This window comes from Ochotona princeps, chromosome 27 (genome assembly GCF_030435755.1).
Source record: "Ochotona princeps isolate mOchPri1 chromosome 27, mOchPri1.hap1, whole genome shotgun sequence".
In the NCBI taxonomy this organism is placed as follows: Eukaryota; Metazoa; Chordata; class Mammalia; order Lagomorpha; family Ochotonidae; genus Ochotona; species Ochotona princeps.
This window is the reverse complement of record NC_080858.1, coordinates 5,417,403-5,434,499: the sequence shown is the minus strand read 5'-3', so window position 1 is coordinate 5,434,499 and position 17,097 is coordinate 5,417,403. Positions and strand designations below refer to the sequence as shown.

The 17,097-nt window shown below is 50.4% G+C and overlaps 1 protein-coding gene across 6 annotated transcripts in view; it reads right to left on the bottom strand.

The window, feature by feature from the left end:
* Nucleotides 1-11,969: 11,969 nt before the first annotated feature.
* The window catches only part of DENND5B (DENN domain containing 5B), a 140,195-nt gene continuing 135,067 nt past the window's right edge, over nucleotides 11,970-17,097 (bottom strand). For all 6 annotated transcript variants that reach the window (XM_058655746.1, XM_058655744.1, XM_058655745.1 and 3 more), the window contains 3 exons: nucleotides 16,921-17,047; nucleotides 13,600-13,774; nucleotides 11,970-12,425 (listed from right to left, as the gene is read on the bottom strand). In XM_058655746.1, the coding sequence (XP_058511729.1) occupies nucleotides 12,242-12,425; nucleotides 13,600-13,774; nucleotides 16,921-17,047 (486 nt within the window). In that variant the 3' untranslated portion in view covers nucleotides 11,970-12,241. The remainder of the gene's footprint in view (nucleotides 12,426-13,599; nucleotides 13,775-16,920; nucleotides 17,048-17,097) is intronic.

Below are 17,097 nucleotides of genomic sequence, written 5' to 3'. Positions count from 1 at the left end.
GGCAAGAACACGGGGTCCTGCATTAGGTGAGGACTGGAAAGGAGCAGGGTCACAGTGCAGGCTAGCTGGAGAAGCAGGGTGTTGAAACTCAAAATCATCACTACATCGTTTGGGACTGAATTCTGCTACTTCCAGGCTCCACTAAGAGACACGTAAGGTGCCAGTGTTGGGGCTGGTGTGAGTCCCAGCCACTGCTCTTCTGCTCCTGCTCCCTGCTGGTGGCCTGGGAAAGCACTGGGAAATCCCAGCTTTGGATCAGGTCAGTTCTGGCTGTTGCAGCCATTTGAGGAGTGAATCAATGGGTGGAAGATCTGTGACTCTTTCTGTAACTCTGCCTTTCAAATAAATAATCTCTTTTTTTTTTAATAAGCATTTAGACCATAAAATCCCAAATACTGGCATTTGTAGCAGCAGTTAAGTCAGCTGGGAGATTTTTTTTTTTCAAGATTTATTTATTTTAAATTGGAAAGGTAGATTTACAGACAGAAAGATCTTCCATCTGCTAGTTCACTCCCTGAGTGGCCAGAGCTGGGTTGATACGAAGCCAGCATCCAGGGGCCTCTTCCAGGTCTCCACTACAGGAGGAGGGTCCTAAGGCCTTGAGCCATCCTTTAGTGCCTTCTCTGGCCACAAGCAGGGAGTCGGATGGGAAGTCGAGCATTTGTGCCACGAATCAGTGCCCCTATGAACTCCTGGCTCATTCAAGGCAAGAATTTAGCCACCAGGATGTCGCACCAGGCTCCAGGCAGGAGAGTTAAAACAATCAGTAATTTATTGCAGAGGCAGAAGAGAGTTCCTTTCCTCTGTTCCCTCCCAAGTCCAAACACTCTCAACAGCCTAGGTAGGGCCAAGTAGAAGGCAGGGCTCAAGAACTCTGCCTCAGGGTCTGGCGCAATAGTTTAATGGCTAAAGTCCTTTCCTTGAACGCTCCAGCATCCCATATGAGCGCCAGTTCTAATCCTGGTGGCCCCACTTCCCATCCTGCTTCCTGCTTGTGGCCTGGGAAAGCAGTCGAGGATGGCCCAAAGCCTTGGGACCCTGCACCCACATGGGAGACCTGGAAGAAGATCTCCTGGCTCCTGGCTTCGGGTCAGTTCAGCACCGGCTGTTGCAGCTGCTTGGGGAGTGAATCATCGGACGGAAGATCTTCCTCTCTGTACATCTGACTTTGCAATAAAAATAAATAAAGCTTAAAAAAAAAAAAAAAGAACTTTGTGTCAGACTCCATGTGATTGGCAGACACCTGGGCACTTGAGCACCACCCACAGCCTGCCAGTTTGTAGCTCAGCAGGAAGTTCACTCCAGGCAGCAGTCTAACCACTAGCCCAGATGCCTGTCCCTATAGTTTCTACAACTATATATATGTATATTCAATATATATTTACATGATTTACCTATTATTCATTATATATTGCTTATATATTAAACTATTCTTTTGGGTCTCCCACGTGCAGGGCTCCAAGCAGTTGGGCCACCCCTTCACTGCTTTCCTTAGTATATTAGCAGGGAGCTGGATCAGAAGTGGAGCAGCGAGTCATCCCAGATGGGATGCCAGCATGACAAGCAGCAGGTTATTTTGCTGTACCACAGTGCTAACCCCTATACATTTTTTCTAAATTAATATTCATTTTAGGGCCAGGCAGCGTGGCCTAGCGGCTAAAGTCCTCGCCTTGAATGCACTGGGATCTCATATGGGTGCTGGTTCTAATCCTGGTGGCCCCCACTTCCCATCCAACTCCCTGCTTGTGGCCTGGGAGAGCAATCGAGGACGGCCCAAAAGCCTTGGGACCCTGCACCCGTGTGGGAGACCTGGAGAAGATTCCTGGCTCCTAGCTTCGGATTGGCTCAGCACCGGCCCGTTGCGGCTCACTTGGGGAGTGAATCATCAGATGGAAGATCTTCCTCTCTGTCTCTCCTCCTCTCTGTATATACCTGACTTTGCAATAAAAATAAATCTTAAAAGAAAAAAAGATTCATTTTATTTATTTGAAAGCCACAGTGACAGAGAAATTTGCCATCTGCTGGTTCACTCCCAAAGTGGTTGCAGAAGCCAGGACTGTTGAAACCAAGACTGGAACTGCATCCTGTTTTTCCAACTAGCTGGCACGGGCCCAAGCACTTGGACCATCCTTGGCTGCTCTCGCAGAAGTATTAGCAGGTGCTCATCCAGCACCAGCAGTGGCTTAACGTGCTGGGCCACAAGGCTGGCCCCGAAAACTATCAATTTAACAGAGTAAATGAGATAGGTCAGTAGCTAGAATGGGTTTATTCTCTTGGGTGTGATTGTGAAAGAGCCCAATGGAGAAGGAAAGCCCAAGGGCCTGCCTGGGCTCTGAGCCCGTGGCCAGCCCTCCTGCCGCACCGAGGGCAGCTCCCAGCTCTTCACAACCCTCTTGCAAAAGCCAGTAGCTATGGCTTGCCAGCCTGGGCCGCACTGCTGCCCCATGTCCTCACCACTCTTGTTTCTGCCTGGCATTAACTTGATCCTCAGGGATTCTGAGCCGTGGAAGGCTGCTTTCTCCTGCAGTCCCCTAGCTCTGGGCAGCCTTACCACCCCTGGTCAGCCATCACCTGGGAACAGCTCTCAGCGACAGAGCTGGAACCCTGCAGTGCGCCATGATAAGACAGGTTTACTCCTGTCCTTCATAGATTTACTTTCCATACGGAGATGACGGTGAACACGGGGCTGCCCAGCTCTTACCTCACTTCGCAGAACCTGCACCGGCCATGGGTCTTCTGGCCCCACCATTCTCCTCCCCCCACCCAACGCTGGATTTCTCCAGACCCTTTGGTGCTGTTTCTCCAAAATAACACCAAGTGCAATCTAAGTCGTCCCCAAAGAGATGTAAACGGTCATTTTTGCAAGAAAAAAAATTCTCGTGGCGCCCAAGTGCAGGCTCCAAGGAAGCCAGCAAGGGCCGCAGGCCAGGATTAGCTGAGAATCGGGGGGGGGGGTGGTCTCCAGCGGCTCCCAGCGGCGCCCGGGACCCTCTGCTGCTCGACTCCAGTGCCCACGCCGCGCTAGGCCCGGGGAGAAGGCACCGGTGTTCATACGCCCGCCTCGCGCAGCGCTGCTAGCCGGTGCACGCTCCCGGAAGGGCGCCGGAACCGCACGGATTTCGCTTTCCCTGTCCGGGACAGCGAGCGCCCCAGAGATGCCCTCAGCCGCCATCCCAGCTCTCCCCGAGGACCGTTCCTGGCAAAGGCTCCGAGAGAACCGGACACCAGCGGAAGGAACCCTGGTGCGGACGCCTGCGGATTGATTGGCCCACAGTTCCAGGAAGTTCGTGACTTTCAGCCAACCACGTCTCCGCTCGGGCTGTTGTAATCAGGTTCCAGAGCAAGCCGGCCCGAATTGGGCCGTTCTTGTTCCATCTTCTGCAATTTTTTGGTGCCAGGATTCCTTGTGTTCCTGCTGCCCGCAGGTGGACCCCAGGCTCAGGCAAGACCTTCGGCAAAGTACGGCGACTGAGTCACCTGCATCCCATATCCGGGTCTTGCCTCCAATTCGGATCCATCCTTCCTCATTTGCATTCTAGGAGGCAGCAGGTATCGGCCCCTGCCACTGACCAAGGAGACCCAGTTTGAGTACAGGCTGGCTCAACCTTGGATATGGTGGACAATTGGGGAAGTGAAATGAAAAGATAACAGGATCCATTTCTGTTTGCTCCTGGCACAGTGGGAGACTTAGAAGGCGCCGCGTTCTTGTGTGGTGTCCTGGGGAGACATGGCAGGGGCTGAGGGAGTCTACAGAACTCTTAGGAAGTGACGGCGGCCGGGCTCGAGGAGCCCCACGCTTTCAGTGGCCGATCTACAATGACAGCCCATACCTGTCATTGTATACCAGCTGCGGAAGACTGGAATTCTGGTCGTGCTGGCCGTGAGGGCCAGCCGACCCTACTGGAGGCTGAAGGTTAGCAGGGCCGTAGCCGATCCTACTGGAGGCTGTAGGTTAGCAAGCTAGCCTACGCCCCTGCAGGTTAGCAGGGCCGCGGAGTGCATGGAGAACTCCACCCTCGGCTCCCAGCCCCCGCTGGGGGAGGGGTGACCTCTGAGAATGCTGTCCCCGAAGGAACAATAGCGTCCCCTCCCTCCCTCCTTCCCCGGGAGACGCAATTTACATCTCAGAGGAGCTCGGCTTGCTGACGCCCTGTGTGGACTCTGACCCTAACGCTGGTTGTTTCCGGAGACCTGTTGAGATCTGCTTCTCCAGGAGCCCTAAGAAGTCTGGGAATATTAACGTCCTTTTTGAACCCTGGGATTGAAAAGGGCAGTTTAATGTCCCCACTATGTAGGAACTGCGCCAAGAGGCTCCCAGATGGCGGTGTGCGCGCCCGCAGGGAGACTAGCCTTCCTCGGATTGCAGAGGGACCTGGACGGGCCCAAAGGTTAACAGTTGTGTGCTGTGACAAAGGCGCGACAATGGTGCCGGGCCTGGGGGAGGGGCAGAGGCAAAGGAGGCTTTCTGGTTTGGCTTCTCAGGAAGCAGCTGCAGGTTTTTCTTCTTTCGTTTCTTTTCTTCTTCTTTCTTTTTACTTGAGAGGCAGAGTAACAGAGAGCAAGATTTTGCATCCACTGGTTCACTCCCCAAATACAACAGCTGGAACTGAGGAGCCTGGAACAACACCCAGGTGTCCTACATGGGTGGCAAGGACCCCAGTACCTAGGCGGTCGTCAGCAGCCTCCCCAGGTGTCTGCGGGGATCCAGACTGGAAATAGAGCAGACAGAACTGGTGGAGGTGGGATGGAGACAAGGTGGGATGGATGCCAAGCAGCACCTGTTACCCACGCTGGCAGCGTCAGCCCCTGCGCGGATATTTCTCTCATTCATACTGTGTGCCAGGTATTGCTATTATGTGAACATGGGGTGCATAAATGCTATTGCAGGCTACTGCCTTGCCCCTAGACACGCATTCTAAGTGCAGACATCTATAAGGCAAAGGCATTCATTGATTCAAACAAGGCAAGCATACACGCTTCAGCACAAGTGGGCTGTGGGCCCGGGGGATGCCGAGAAGGAGGAGCGGTGGAGAGGGAGAGAGGGGTCAGGCACCCAAGCAGGACCTCCAGCCAGCAGGAGAGAGAAGATGGAAGCCGCCCCCAGTGGTTGGGGTGGAGCCTGGGCAGTGTTTATGAAGGTAAGAGGTGGTGCCTCAGCAGGGGGCAAGCTCCACTCAGCCACCTTATCTTCACAGTGTAGCCCATTCCTCTGGTCCCCTGGAAGCAGATGCATGTGGGATAGAATTACACACGTAGGGGCTTCAAACTGCCCTGTGTGGGATTGTTTATTCTGACAACAAACCTGTGGGGTGGGAGCCAGTGAGTGAACAAAGAGCCGAGAGGCCTCCTGCGCTTCTGGAACCCTATCCACCTTTCCCGTAGTCTGTCAGGCTTCAGGCTCAGCACGCCTGCTTCCCGTGATGCGCCTGGGCCTCTCTCCCTCATCTGCACCACAAGAGGCCATGATGACCGTGCACTTGCGGAGCTCCCTGGTGACATGAAACAAAAGGGATGGCTAGCCCAGGACCACAGAGCTGTAAGGCACAAGCCCCTAGTCCGTATCATTCTACTCACCTACTTGTCGATTGAACTGCCCCCTTCCTTGGCTGTGTCGTCTTTCACTCGGGAACTGGGGGGAGGTGCCATTTGCACAGTCACTCCCCTCATACGGGCCATTGGGAGGGGCCCCTGTAGAGGAAGTGCTGGGAACTCTGTTCCACGGCCCAACCCTCACTCCGCTCACCTCTGTTCTCTCATCTTCTAGCTGCTAGGCCACTGGGCCGGGCCCTAAAATTCATTTTTAAAAAATATTTATATTTGGGGGCCCGGGGCTAATGTCCTTGCCTTAAATGTGCCAGCATCCCATCTTGGCGCTGGTTTTAATCCTGGCAGCTCCGCTTTCCATCTAGCTCCCTGCTTGTGGCCTGGGAAAGCAGTAGAGGATGGCCCAAAGCCTTACGACCCTGCACCTGTATGGGAGATCTGGAGGAAGTTCCTGGCTTCTGGCTTTGGAACGGCACAGCACCGGCCATTTTGGCCACTTGGGAAGTGAATCGTCAGATGGAAGATCTTCCTCTCTGTCTCTCCTCCTCTGTGTATATCTGCCTTTCCAATAAAAATAAATAAATCTTTAAAAAAATTTTTATATTTGGGCCAGATGGACGCTCTTTCTTTCTGTATCTCCAAATGCTACAACCGAAGTCAGGCCAAAGCCCAGGAGCTCTATCTCCCCTCTTGGGTGGCAGGGCTACATTCTGCTGCTGCTTCCCCGTACTTCTCAGGGAGCCAGATTGGAAGTGGAGTTTCCAAACCCGAGCCGCTACTACAATACGGAGTGCAGGTGTTGCAAACAGTAGTTTAACCTACAGTGCCTTAAGGCAAGCCTCCTTTTACATTTATTGAGCCTTGTTTTACGGTCTAAAATATGACCAATCTTGGTAATGAATGCTGGTTAATGGGATTTAATTAATTAATTAATCTATGTATTTATCTATTTATATTTAAAAGGCAGACTTACAGAGAAAGGAGAGGCAAAGACAGAGATCCTCCATCCTTTGGTCCTCTTCCCAAACGGCAGATGGAGGCTTAACTTCATATACCAAGACACTGGCCATAGCACAATTTGAGGATTTGAAAAGAACGCATCTTCTTTCTCTTTTAAGAGATACAGGGAGAGACAGAGAGCACTTTGCTTGCTGGTTCATACTCCCAGAGGCCCATCAACAGCTAGGGCTGGACCAGGCCAAAGCCGGGACCTAGGGCCTTAATCCAGGGACTTCTATGGGTGGCAGGAACCCAAGCACTTGAGTCATCACTTCCTGTCTCTCAGGATGTGTGTCAGCATGAAGCTGGAATGGGGGTCCCAGACTGCTTTAGCTGTTTTCAAGGCCCACACCAACAGCGTGGCTTGACCTAATATTTGACATTCTGTATATGTTAAGTAGGTCATTAGTTGATTGTGTTTTTAAATCTCCTGTACTGATTTTGTCTATCAATAATTGAGAAAGGGGCGTTAAGGTATCCTGCTCTAATTAAGCAGGTGTCTGTTTCTCATCAGATTTCATCCCATTTATTTTGAAACTTTCATTTTTAAATGGGAAGTGAGCAATCTAGGAAAATGCAGAGGCATTTAAGAACACAAGCTATGGGTAGGTATGTGACAGGCCTCGGGATTATACTGAACAGGGAATATTTAGCCTACATGATGGCTCTAATTAGAATGACTATTTTTAGGTTTTAAAGCTCAGATTAATTTAGGCTATAGTAATTATTTTAATCAAAGTTCCTGTCAGCAAATATGGGGTGGGCATAGTGGTGTAGTAGGTTACGCCACCACTTGGGATGCCCACATCCCGTACTGCAGTCCCTGGGATCAAGTCTAACCTGGCTTCTGAGCCAGCTCCCTGCTGATGCAGGTGGGAAGGCAGCTGTAGATGGCCCAAAGGCTTGTGCCCTGCAACCATGTGACACATCAGGATTCAGTCCCAGGCTTGGGGCCTCAGCTTGGCTCAGATGCAAGTCGCAGTCTTTAGGGTAGTGAACCAGCTGATGAAAGAGCCATCTCTCTGTTGTAACGCTTTTGAAATTTAAAAATTAGGTTGAGTCCAATGGAGTGATCTCCATTTGTCTTTGGCCTGTATTTATCATAGAGAATGTTGGGGGCTAGTTAGATGTCGTGTTATTATGTTGTTCAGAATAATGAGAAACTGGGGGCTATCTAAATGTCAAACAGTAAATCATGCCACAGTCATACCACAAAATTAAAATTAATCCTTTAAAAAAGTTTATTGTTAAGAGCCGGTGTGGTGGCTCAACAGGCTAATCCAGCGTGGAGTTGGAAGGGAAGTAGAGCAGTCGGGATATTAATTGGTACCCATATGGGATCCTGGTGCATGCAAGGTGAGGACTTTAGCCAATAGGCTATGACGCTAGGTCCACAAATAAATCTTAAAAAAAAAAAAGTGCTGGCACTGCAGGTGGTGGCTTACTGCTGTCTACCACACTGGGCCATCCCCATCTCCATTTGGATATCTAATCAATATTTGAAATGCAGCATGTCCAGAACTGAACCCTGGATCAATTTGCAAAGCCCATTCTGCCTGGAGCTTCACCTTGAGACATGCATCAGTATCCTCTCCTGCAGTGCCTACTGAGAGCTCTGTTTGACATCTGATCTCAACTCACGCTGTCCACAATGAAGCAATGTTCTTCCCACAAGCTTGCTTCTCCTGTATCTTTACCAGCTTAAGTTCAAGGGAGCCCTACTTACAGTTGAGGCCTTTGCTGTCTAGCCCATTTATCAATGCGGCTCTGAACAGTCAATCCCTTTTCTATTGGTATCCCCAACCATTAGATAAACTATCATTCTGATTATTCAACTCCTCCATCAGAATATAAACTCCAGGACTTTTGTACGTATTGATTTTTTCTGTCTGGTGTGGGCTAGGGTTTCGATGTCCAGCAGGCTGCATTTCTGTTACATAATGGTTTTACCTTCATCTCTCTGCCTTCCAAAGTCTCCTACATGTGAAACAATCTACTGTGATTCCATAGTCAGGAAACCAAACAAAGTATCAACCCCACAGTTTTATTTGTAAAGAACAAAGCATGAAAAGTCATATTTAAATGTACTCCAAAACCTGAAAAACCCACGTTTGTCTGATATGTATGTTAAAGTGCTTAATATTACAATACTCTTTAGTTCTGTGTTACGTTCAGATGGGAAAGAAAATCCAGTTCTGATGCATTTTGTTGTGGATACAGAGGAAAACAATTTAAATGTAGAATGCTGTAATTTAAAAAAAATACACAGGGTACATTTACACATGCTGGATTTCTTTTGTGTGTCCTACACCCTCACGTGATGGGTAACAGGAACCCCCCCATTATGCATCTCCACTGTCAGCAAGAGCCGGTGTTGAGAGGAAAGACTGGATTTACACCCAAGTATTTCTGCAGGCAGCTGTCCAAGCATGTGTCCCTCCCACATAACCAAGGAGCCCTGAAAGGACACATTCCACAGTTTTTCTCTTGCCTATCAGTGGCGGCTCAGCACGGTCCCTCTGTCCAGTGGGTCCCCGCAAGGGCCTCAGGGTCTAACCTTGGGGAGGGGCTCCTCTTCATGATGCATTAGCCACCTGTTTGGAAAGCTGGGGATTCCATTCAACTCAACAGGCTTCTCAGTGTTTTTCACAGGAATACCGGACCTCGTGGTTGATACTTCTTTCCTTCTCCTATTGATGTTAAGTGGTTAATGGAAGTAACACAGAAGAGGGAAAAAGCATCCACGCTAACAGAAACAGACAAGGGCTCAAGACTGCTCTAACCAAGAAAGTTGTGGGTAATACTGAGAAATCAACAGCTCAAGTTGACTGTCTCTTCCAGAGTGAAAAGGAGAGACTAGCTTCGGTAAACCTCAGTCATCCTCACAGTTCCTGAAATGGAGAATCCATGAAACCCCGGCTCTGAGCAGACAGGAGACCTCCACCCCTGGCCTCCCAGCTAAGGAATCCTTCTGGGGGCGGGCCTCAGTGCCAGGGTGAAGCCCCCCATCTCAGAACACCTTGGGGCTGACAACACACGCTACAGACATCCGGGTCTGGGCAGCTGCTATTAACCTGCCTTTCTTCAGGACATTCCTACACAGCAGTATTTTCTTGCCAACAAAGGAAATTGCCCGGCATCATTCATGTAGTGGCAATGGTGCTCACCGAGCTTCCTTTAAAGCCGTCACGTTAAGTAAATCCCACAGCGTTACAAAAGGAATGAGAATACCTCCAACATCTGAAGTTTAGACGGAAATCTACACTTTATCAAGTTTCAGGTTTCCTATGTAAAGTTTTCACTTGGGGTGGGGAGTTTTTGTTTTTGAAGCCTGGTTTTCCCACCTGCAGCTGTACTGTGGCCTAGCGGCTAAAGTCCTCGCCTTGAACGCACTAGGATCCCATATGGGCACAGGTTCATGGCCCAGTGGTCTCACGTCCCATCCAGCTCCCGGCTTGTGGCCTGGGAAGGCAGTCAAGGACGGCCCAAAGCCTTGGGAACCTGCACCCATGTGGGAGACCCGGAAGAGGCTCTGGGTTCCTGGCTTGGATTGGCTCAGCTGTGGCAGCTGCGGCCACTTGGGGAGTGAATCATCGGACGGAAGATCTTCCTCTCTGTCTCTCCTCCTCTCTATATGTCTGACTTTGCAATAAAAATAAATAAATCTTTAAAGAAAGAAAGAAAATATGAATCTTATTTCTTGTGTAAGTGCATGGACAGCAATGGCTAGCCAGGGTAGGGGTGAGAACTTAGCCTCTGGTCCAACAAGTGTTCGCATCTATAAAATGCAGGTCTGGGTCATGTGGCTCAAGGCCCCAGCACTAGTCCATGTCCTCCCCAGCTGCCTGCAGTGGGTGTCAGAGACGCACCTCAAAGAGAAGGCACCTGTACCCTCCTGGAGCCTGCCATTCTGTAGTTTCTGATCTCCACACATGACAGGAGCCCAGGTACTGTTCTGGGTGACTCCAGAACAGATACCCAGGTCCCTGACAAAGCTGCACCAATTCAGGGAGACACATCTCAGGCCTGCCCAGGCTTTTTGATTGGCATCTCAACACAGCACAGCCAACAGCCACCCTCTTCCACCTATCAACATGGGCTGTGGCTGCCTGAATCCAGGGCCTGGTGCAGGGAGGGAGGCAATGACTTGGTGAGTTTCTTCTTATGCGGATGTCCCAGGCCCAGCTCCTCAGATTACCTGTCCTGCAGGCAGGTGCCGCCATTGTGGCACAGTGAGAGAAGCCCCTGCTTGGGATGGTGGCATTCTACATCTGAGTGCCTGATGTGAGTCCTGACCAAGCCGCTTTCCATCCAGCTAGGAAATCCTGGTGGACTTCGTGGCTCCTGGCTTCAGCCTGGCCCAGACCCAGTTGTTACAAGCATCTGGGGAGTGAGCCAGAAGATGGACGTGCTCTTCATTGCTCTTTGACCCTCTGCCTTTCAAATAAATAAATAAATAAATACAGCTTAAAAAAATAATACAAAAAGCTGCTGGAAGGTCAAGGCCAGGGTTCACTGGCATTGGGCATGAGTGAATGCTCACAGGAGCCTCAGGGCCAAGGGCTGGAGCCTGGGTACTGGCTCTCGCCCAAGTCCTCTGCAGAACACCATTTGGCAGTCTCTTCCGACCTGCCAGGCCACAGCCTTCCCTCCTCCTGCTCCCTGCAGTCCCTAAACGCCCCTCATGGGCTTCTGCCTGCCCTGGGCCAGTCTCACAGAGGAACGCAAAGCGGGCCCTGAAATGCCACACCCAGACAGGGCTCCTTCAATTCAATTATTTGCATTATCAAGGGCAAACAAACACTTCCACAAAAATATTCCATCCCTCCTGGAGTCTCCGCTTCCTGGGGATGGGCCTGGGAGGAGTGAGGGGGGCCTAACAAGGCTGAGCTCTGGGTGGGCTCAGGACCACTGCCTGCTGCTGGAGGTCCTGAACACCTTGACATTCACAGTCTCTCAAAGACCAACAAGGATAGGAACACAACGCCAAGGATGAAGCCAGCTCAGGCTCCGAAGCGTAAAGCAGTCAGAATCCGGCACAGCAGCCACGCGCTGTGGGTTCTGTTTAAAATACTTGAGTCCTGGCTCTGTCTGGTGCCAACTGAAAAAATGTTTCTAAAATACTGGAAAAGTGACTCACAATTCAAATACATCAAATGGTTTGTAACTCAGAAGACCCAAGTGAGAACTTGGTACGGTGGGTGTGGCTGTGGACACACACAGTGCACGGGGACAGACAGCAGGTGGATGGGTGGATGGCTTGGACGCAAGGACGTGTTCTGGTTCCTCTGTGTTGCAGAGAAAGCAAGCCCACAGCCCAAGGGAGGGCACTCCAGACTTCCTCCCGACTAGCACCACGCTTCCCCAACTCCCAGTGTTTTTAAGCTACTTCTTTTAAGTCACAGGAATAGTCAATCTAAGAAAAGTATTTTAGTAGAGTAATATAATTTCTTAAAGAAGATAGTATATTTACACACATCTAGCACATGAAAATACTCTATTTTATACTAAATTCCAGGTTCAAATGAACTACAATACAGCATTTTGCCTGGCCTGTACAGTGAGGATCATTCCAACTGGGGCATCCGGCGTGCTGCTCCCTGCACTGACTCACTTAGCCAGACAAGTTGCGATGGGTCCCCACGGCGGGGGCAGGCTCAGGAGCCAGGGGTCAGGACAGAGGTTTTAGCCAGCGGGGCTACACATCCACCCCTTTGATCAGCGAGCCTTCTAAGACGATGCTGAAGTCCTGGATGGTGTGCAGGATCCGGATAAGGGAGTTGACAGTCATGCGGTCTCGCAGAAGGGCACTCTCCTCATACATCCTAGTGATGGCGGGACATTCGGCCAGCAGTGGGATCCACTGTGGGAGGAGGTGATCCCTGCGGACCCAGACAGAGACAAATGTGAGCTGCGAGGAGCTGGGGCCTGCTCCAGAACCCAGCCAAGCCCTGAGGTGAGCAGACAGGAAATGAGAACAGGAGACATGGGCAGAAACCGAAGAAGTCCCTCAGATCCCCCAAGTGGATGAGACAATCTATGTGTAATAAATAAGTTCTCAATTCTGATCTTGCCAACTTTACAAAGAGACAGAACGTCACTTTCTGCATCACTTTTACAGTGCTGATAGCATGTATATATGTGTTGATTTGAAAGGTAGAGTGAGCAAGAGAGAAAGAGCTCTGGCATCCACTCGTTCACTCCCCAGAGGGCCACAGCAGCCAGGCTGGAGCCAGGAACCAGGAACTCCATCCAAATTTCCCATGTAGCTGCACGGGCCCAAGCAGCGCAAGATGCTGGCTGGGATGCCTGCATTCCTTTTCAGAGTGCCTGGGTTCAAGGCCCAGCTCTGCTTCCAATTCCAGCTTCTTCCTAACAAGCACCCCTTGAAGACAGCTGGTGATGCCGGAAGTACTTAAGTCTCTGTCACCCATGTGGGAGACCTGGGTAGAATTCCTGGCTCTTGGTTCCAACCTGGCTGTTGTGGACCTTTGGGGCACAGATTAACAGATGTGACCATCTGTCTGCTGCTCACTGTCTTTCAAATAAAATAATGATACATAAAAATAAAGATTAAATAGAGTAAAGCGATAGGGAACAGTCAAAGAGTTGGCACTCACATAGCAAGAACTGCACCCACAATGACATTAAACCAGAAGTGATACAGTGGTCTGTCGTACCACAGGGTCTATACAGTAACCCCCGCTTCACACATGCACGTGTGTCCAGCCTCCCATGCACCTTGACTTGCTAGGGCTTCTGCAGCCCGGACCCAGAGCTGGGATGGCTGCGAGGCCTGGCTCTGTCTCATTCTTGCTGTTTGACCTTGGCAAAGTCTGCCAGTGCATCTGTTTCTCAACTGTTTCCTCATCTACACAATCGCAGGACTGCACGCTGCTCTGTGTGGTGGGGGGAGGTCACAGGAGGGTACCCAGCAAGCTGCGATCGCACAGTGAAAGGAACTCAAGGGACAGCTTGGGGGGGCCATGATGTAGAGCAATGCTCTCTGGACCCCCGTTCAACATGCAGGAGAGATAGGAAAAACGGGTTTTATACCGTGTTCCAAGACACACTAAAATCTGGAATTTGCCGTCCTTCCCAATGTTTCTGGGTGCAGTGTTGATGGCATTCACGTAGTGGCAGAAGGTTTTGCAGGATGATTTCTGGATAAGGACATCATCTTCATTGTCTAGGATCTGGTCAGTGGTTTCAAAACAGGTGACTGCTTTCTCTGCGCAAGGAAAACGGACTTGCTTTACAGTGCACACTAGCACTTCCTCCACAGAAACACTCATGATTTATTCAGGGCCTGGCATGGTGGCCTAGCAGCGAAAGTCCTTGCCCTGAACATGCCAGGATCCCATATGGGCACTGGTACGCGTGGGAGACCTGGAGGAAGTTCCTGACTTCTGGCTTCGGATTGGCTCTGCACCAGCCGTTGTGGTCACTTGGGGAGTGAATCATTGGATGGAAGATCTTCCTCTCTGTCTCTCCTCCTCTCTCTATATATCCGGCTTTCCAATAAGAATAAATCTTTAAATAAAAACACATCTATTTTTATTTTCTTTATTTTATTGCAAAGTCAGATATACAGAGAGAAGGAGAGAGGAAGATCTTCCATCTGGTGATTCACTCCCCAAGTGGCTGCATTGGCCAGAGCAGACCAAATCCGAAGCCAGGAGCCAGGACCTCTTTCAAGACTCTCATGTGAGTACAGGGTCCCAAGGCTTTGGGCCGTCCTCCACTGCTTTCCCAGGCCACAAGCAGGGAGCTGGATGGGAAACAGGGCTGCTGGGATTGGAACCAGCACCCATGAGGGTTTCCAGTGTGTGCAAGGTGAGGACTTTAGCTGCTAGGCTACTGTGCCGGGCCCATGAATGCATTCTTAAAACACCAATGATGTTTATAATACTGCAAACTTTAGGGTCAATGTCATTATCTTATCACTGATTACAGATCAAGTTCCAGACTCCATGTCTCATTGGAAAACAATATGCTGGCAGGAATTTACTTACTAACCTACACTGTGTTCCAGAGGGTTGAAAAGTTTACTCTTTTTTTCAAATATCTTGATGCAGTGGCAAAAAGAAACACAAAATACTCTGAGACTGGAACTTCTTTTTTTTTTTTTTTAAGATTTATTTATTTTTATTGAAAAGGCAGAGAGGAGCAGAGACATACAGAAATGTCTTCTTTCCGATGATCACTCCCCATGTGGCTGTAATGGATGGTGCTGAGCTGATCGGAAGCCAGGAGCCAGGAGTCTCCTCCGGGTCTCCCACATGGGTGCAGGGTCCCAAGGCTTTGGACCATCCTTGACTATTTTCCCAAGCCACAAGCAGGGAGCTGCATGGAAAGTGGAGCAGCTGGGATATGCACTGGTGCCTCTTACGGGATCATGAAACTTACAAGGGGAGGATCCCAGCCACTAGGCTACCGCACCGGCCCAAGACTTACACTTTCTAAGAGTAACTAGTAGTGATACGATGGCCACAAAGATGTCCCCTTATGCGACAGGGGCCTCACAGTGCTCCTGGATAAGTACATTCCGGGGAGAGAGGTGCGGATACACAGCACAGGCAGGAGCACTAAGAACTCAGACATTCCACAAGGAAAAACAATCGCTCCTGAAGCCCCACCTCTCTACTCGGCTTTCTTTGTCTAAAACTTGTGTGTTAGATGAAATCACCCATCCCATGGAGGCCTGACTTCTAAAACGCAAGAATGACTGATTGCTCCATTAGACAAACTGGGGATTCCAGAAGAACAGCATACCAACCAGAGATCCTGACGCCGAGCAGGCTGGGGCAGCCCTGAGCTGGAAGCCTCTGCCTGTGAGGCCCCTTGGGCAGCCACGGAGCACAGGGGGCTCCAGAGCAGTGCAACGTAGCAGGGGGCGAAGGAAGCCACTTTTAAACACAAGTGGAGTTAAATCAATTTAAACAGCCACCTGCGACCAGTGGTTACCCTTCTGGCTACCAAACAGCCAGAGTCTTTTATTTTTATTTATTTATTTTTAAAGATTTATTTACTTATATTGGAAAGTCAGATATACAGAGAGGAGGAGAGACGGAGAGGAAGATCTTCCGTCCGATGACCCACTCCCTAAGTGACTGAAATGGCCGGTGTTGTGCCGATCAGAAGCCAGGAGCCGGGAACCTCCTCCAGGTCTCCCTCATGGGTGCAGGGTCCCAAGGCTTTGGGCCGTCCTCGACTGCTTTCCCAGGCTACAAGCAAGGAGCTGGATGGGAAGTGGAGCTGCCAGGATTAGAACCTGCGCCCATATGGGATCCTGGTGTGTTCAAGGCGAGGACTTTAGCTGCTAAGCCACGCCACCGGGCCCAAGCCAGAGTCTTTTAAAAAATAAGTAACTAGCTCAAGGTCTTTCAATGGCTTCCATTTCATTCAGGATAAAGGGCAAGTCTTTCTGGTGACCCAGAAGGGTGGACAGAGGCTGGGTCTGGCACACACAATCTGATCTTCTCTGAATCTCTTGGCCCTCATCACTCAGCTCAGCCCCACTGGGTCAGCAAATGTTTCCTGGCAGCTGCACATGGCTGGTCCTTTCAGCAGACACATAGCTCTCCCTCCTCCCCCACAGCTCACTGAATCACCTCTAGGGATTCGTCGCCCACTTTGTCCGGGCAGCAAAGCCCACCGCGGCCCCTTTGCAGGCATGCACCCACTCCATTTCTTCTCTCTGTGCCCCGCTGTTTTCCAGATGGCTGACTGCTGCCACTCCGAGTCAGTTCCTACTTGCTCTGCTTTTGTGATTGTTGGCTACCCAACCCCCATCACAGTGTGAGTCTGTCAGCCTTAGGGATCGGCTTTGTTTACTGGTGCATCTTCTGAGCATATAGAGTAGAATATGGGGCACTAAACACATGAAAAACGGTGGATGTGGAGTATTTGTTCCTAAATATGCTTCCCTTATCATTAACCTTTACTCATTCAAATCCTGGGGTTACTGAGTTTTCCTAAGAAAACTGGCAGCATGGGTCTGGCATGGTAGCCTAGTGGCTAAATCCTTGTCTTTCACCTCCTGGGATTCCATATGGGCACTGGTCCATGTCCTAGTTGTTCCACTCCCCATCCAGCTCCCTGCTTGTGGCCTGGGAAAGCAATCGAGGATGGCCCAAAGCCTTGGGACCCTGCACCCGTGTGGGAGACCTGGAAGAGGCTGCAGGCTGGTGGCTTTTGGACTGGCTCAGCTCCAGCTGTGTGGCCACTTGGGGAGTGAACCAGTGGACAGAAGATCTTTCTCTCTGTCTCTCCTTTTCTATCCATCTGCCAATAAGAATAAATAAATCTTAGGAAAAGAAAAAAAAAAAACAAAACAAGAAAAGAAACCTGGCAGCATGCATGGCCCTTATTTACCTATGAAGTCCCAGATGAAGACGTTCTTGTGAAAGATGCGGGCTGACTTGAACCCATGGTGGAAAACCTGCTCCAGGGCTGCCACCAGGCCGTTCTCCCCGCACAGCAGGACCGTGAGGCTTCCTCTCTGTGGGACATGACACACAGTGCGCCTAAGAGCAAGCCCTGCTTGTGCAA